General features: G+C 40.1%; 1 protein-coding gene across 1 annotated transcript in view; it reads left to right on the top strand.

Moving 5' to 3' along the window:
• LOC119588095 (NPC intracellular cholesterol transporter 1-like) overlaps positions 1–2,501 on the top strand; it is a gene marked incomplete in the record, with an annotated part of 65,185 nt that overhangs the window by 52,811 nt on the left and 9,873 nt on the right. Inside the window, 3 exon segments of the mRNA XM_037936803.1 lie at positions 89–279; positions 813–1,011; positions 2,011–2,136. Of these exon segments, the coding sequence (XP_037792731.1) occupies positions 89–279; positions 813–1,011; positions 2,011–2,136 (516 nt within the window).

Raw genomic sequence — 2,501 nt, 5'->3', positions numbered from 1 at the left:
CAGAAGAAAGAAATTAAAGAATTCAGAAAGTCCAAAAGATACAGAAATCAACAAGACATCTTGTCTTACCATTAATTACCCCTGACAGGGCTGTTTTGTGGAGACTGGGGAGCCCCACGATGTACAGGAGAGAGGCTGTTCAACTACCTGGGAGACAAGGAAGTAAATGTCTACACTCCCATCAACATCCAGTACCACTATGTCAAAAACACAGAGGAAGCGCCCGGGAACATCATCCCTCTCAATGAAACAGCTCAGCCATGTAATACAGATTTTGAGGTGAGTGAGGCCACTATTCTTGGAAGAGAATTATGGGTAGGGGAAGAATGTATGAATGAGAATAATTTAACTATAATAATGATGCATTCCATGCACTGTGAAGTCGTTCCTTCTCGTTCATACTCTTTTCTTCATTTGTCCCTATGAACTCTCAAGGAAATAGTTTAGGGCCTCAGACTACCTGGGAAAAGTATTGTGTGTTAGAACTGTAGGAGGCAATCAAGGGAGAGGTTAAGGCCTTTGTTAGGAGGAGAGTTGTAGAGTGTTCAGAAGAAAAAATCATTGGCTAGATACATAAGTGAGGATTTTGATGTGTGGGCATTTGGAGATTACGTTATGTGATTATTTTGCTGATTTAGACTATCTAGTACCCATGCCAATGTATTGGAAAATACCTCCTCTCTTTACCTAATTGGTCAGACCATTGGTAAACTTCATACAGAACTATATTATATTCAGAAGATACCATTCTTTAAATGAAAATACCTTATATGGTTAACTCACATTCCTTCCCACTCTTTATTTTACCACAGGGGAGCTTAGCGTGCTCGTGTGCCGATTGCCAGAGCTCGTGCCCCATCATCCCGGACACGTGGGATGCCCCTGGAGAGCCATGGATCATGTTTGGGTATGATGGCCTTGCAGTGGCCATGGCCCTCACTGCAGTGCTCTTCTCTGTCTCGTTCCTTGTGGTCTTTGCCTACTGCCACAAGCGCAATAAGAGATATACAGGTGAGTGGGTGGAGGCTTTCAGTGTTAGTTCCTGGTTATCTGTTTTTGTCAGTCTGCCCTGTCCTACATTCATGTTTGTGGGTCTTTTGGATGTGAGTGTGTTGGTGGTGCCTCTTTTTTTCTCTCTCTCTTTCTGATGTGTGCCATGCACTTTCACTTTCCATTGTTATAGTTTCAACATCACCATTTGTCTCTTCCTTCGTGAATGCCCTTTTTTTCACAATTATTTTCTGCACTCTGATTCTTTGTGTTCCTGTTCTTGTGTCTTGAATTCAGTACAATGCAAATGCTTTAGCTTTGCTCTTTACTCTCTCTACTGCACTTCAGTTTGTCATGAGTAAATTAGCGGCCAAGTAGAAATGTACTTGGAAGACGTCCTCATGAAGCACTTGTATATTTTCTGCTCTTTTTTTTCTATCATAATATGGCTTAAGGAGCAACTATCTTTCTGTGCATTTTCTTGTTACTCTCTTATTTATTTTTTTTAAATCGCTCTTTCATTTCTGCAGGCAGTAAGCCTCATTTCTTGTACTCTTGGTGGCTGTGGCTTTTAACTGATTTGCTATGGTAATTACAGAGGGAGTCAAGGTGTTTATATGGCTGATTCAGGTAAATAGAGAGGAGAAGAAGCCAGTCACAGGTATTAGGCCCCTGCTCCCCAAAGGATGATGCGAGGGAGTCAGGTCATTTATCGCATGTTGTGTGGCGGCAGTGAGAAACCAGAGAGGGTTTTTCACTGTTTACACATGGTCATGTTTCATGCGCCTTGAATCCCTCGCACATTGCCACACGTGCATGACGGGTGTGCTGCATATTCAGAATACTGAAAGTATATGGCTGATATGCATTAGTGGTGGTCAGTTTTCATAATCTTAGTATAATGTAATTGGTATGTTTGATAGTACCATGTGTAGTTTTACCAAATATCCAGTGACTGGCCACTATTACATCTGTATAAAGCCCTTTGTTGGGATACTAATAGAAATAATTTTCTTGTAGCGGTGATGGTGGAGCGCAGTATGCGTCACCCTGAAGAGATCAGATCAGCAGTCGGCCGCCGTCTTGCACACTTGTCAGATCCTCAGGCTCAGTTTGCGGGCGAAGACGAGAATTCTCTTCTTCATGGTAAGATCTTTTATTTTCTGTCTCTTGGGTCTAGTGTTATTTTTCTTTCATGGGCTTGATATATTTAAAAAAAGATAACATAGTGTGTTGAGGATGCCATACAGATTTATATGTATATATATTTTTTCAATGATTATTAGGAATTATGTATGAGGGATTCAGTGCTAGTTGCACTTTATAAGCTTTGATCATTTAAAAATCTTTAACCAGATTTATTAAGAGCAGGAATTGTTTGTATTTACTAATGAAGAGTTTTGATTTGATTAGAAAGATAACAAATTTCTTTGTGCTGTGTTCCATTAAAAAAATTTTGCCAGATGATTTTAGTAATTTGCTCTTTTTTTTTGCTACTGATGTGTCTAAAC

Source organism: Penaeus monodon, chromosome 23, assembly GCF_015228065.2.
Source record: "Penaeus monodon isolate SGIC_2016 chromosome 23, NSTDA_Pmon_1, whole genome shotgun sequence".
NCBI lineage: Eukaryota > Metazoa > Arthropoda > Malacostraca > Decapoda > Penaeidae > Penaeus > Penaeus monodon.
This window is presented reverse-complemented; position numbering and strand designations above follow the sequence as displayed.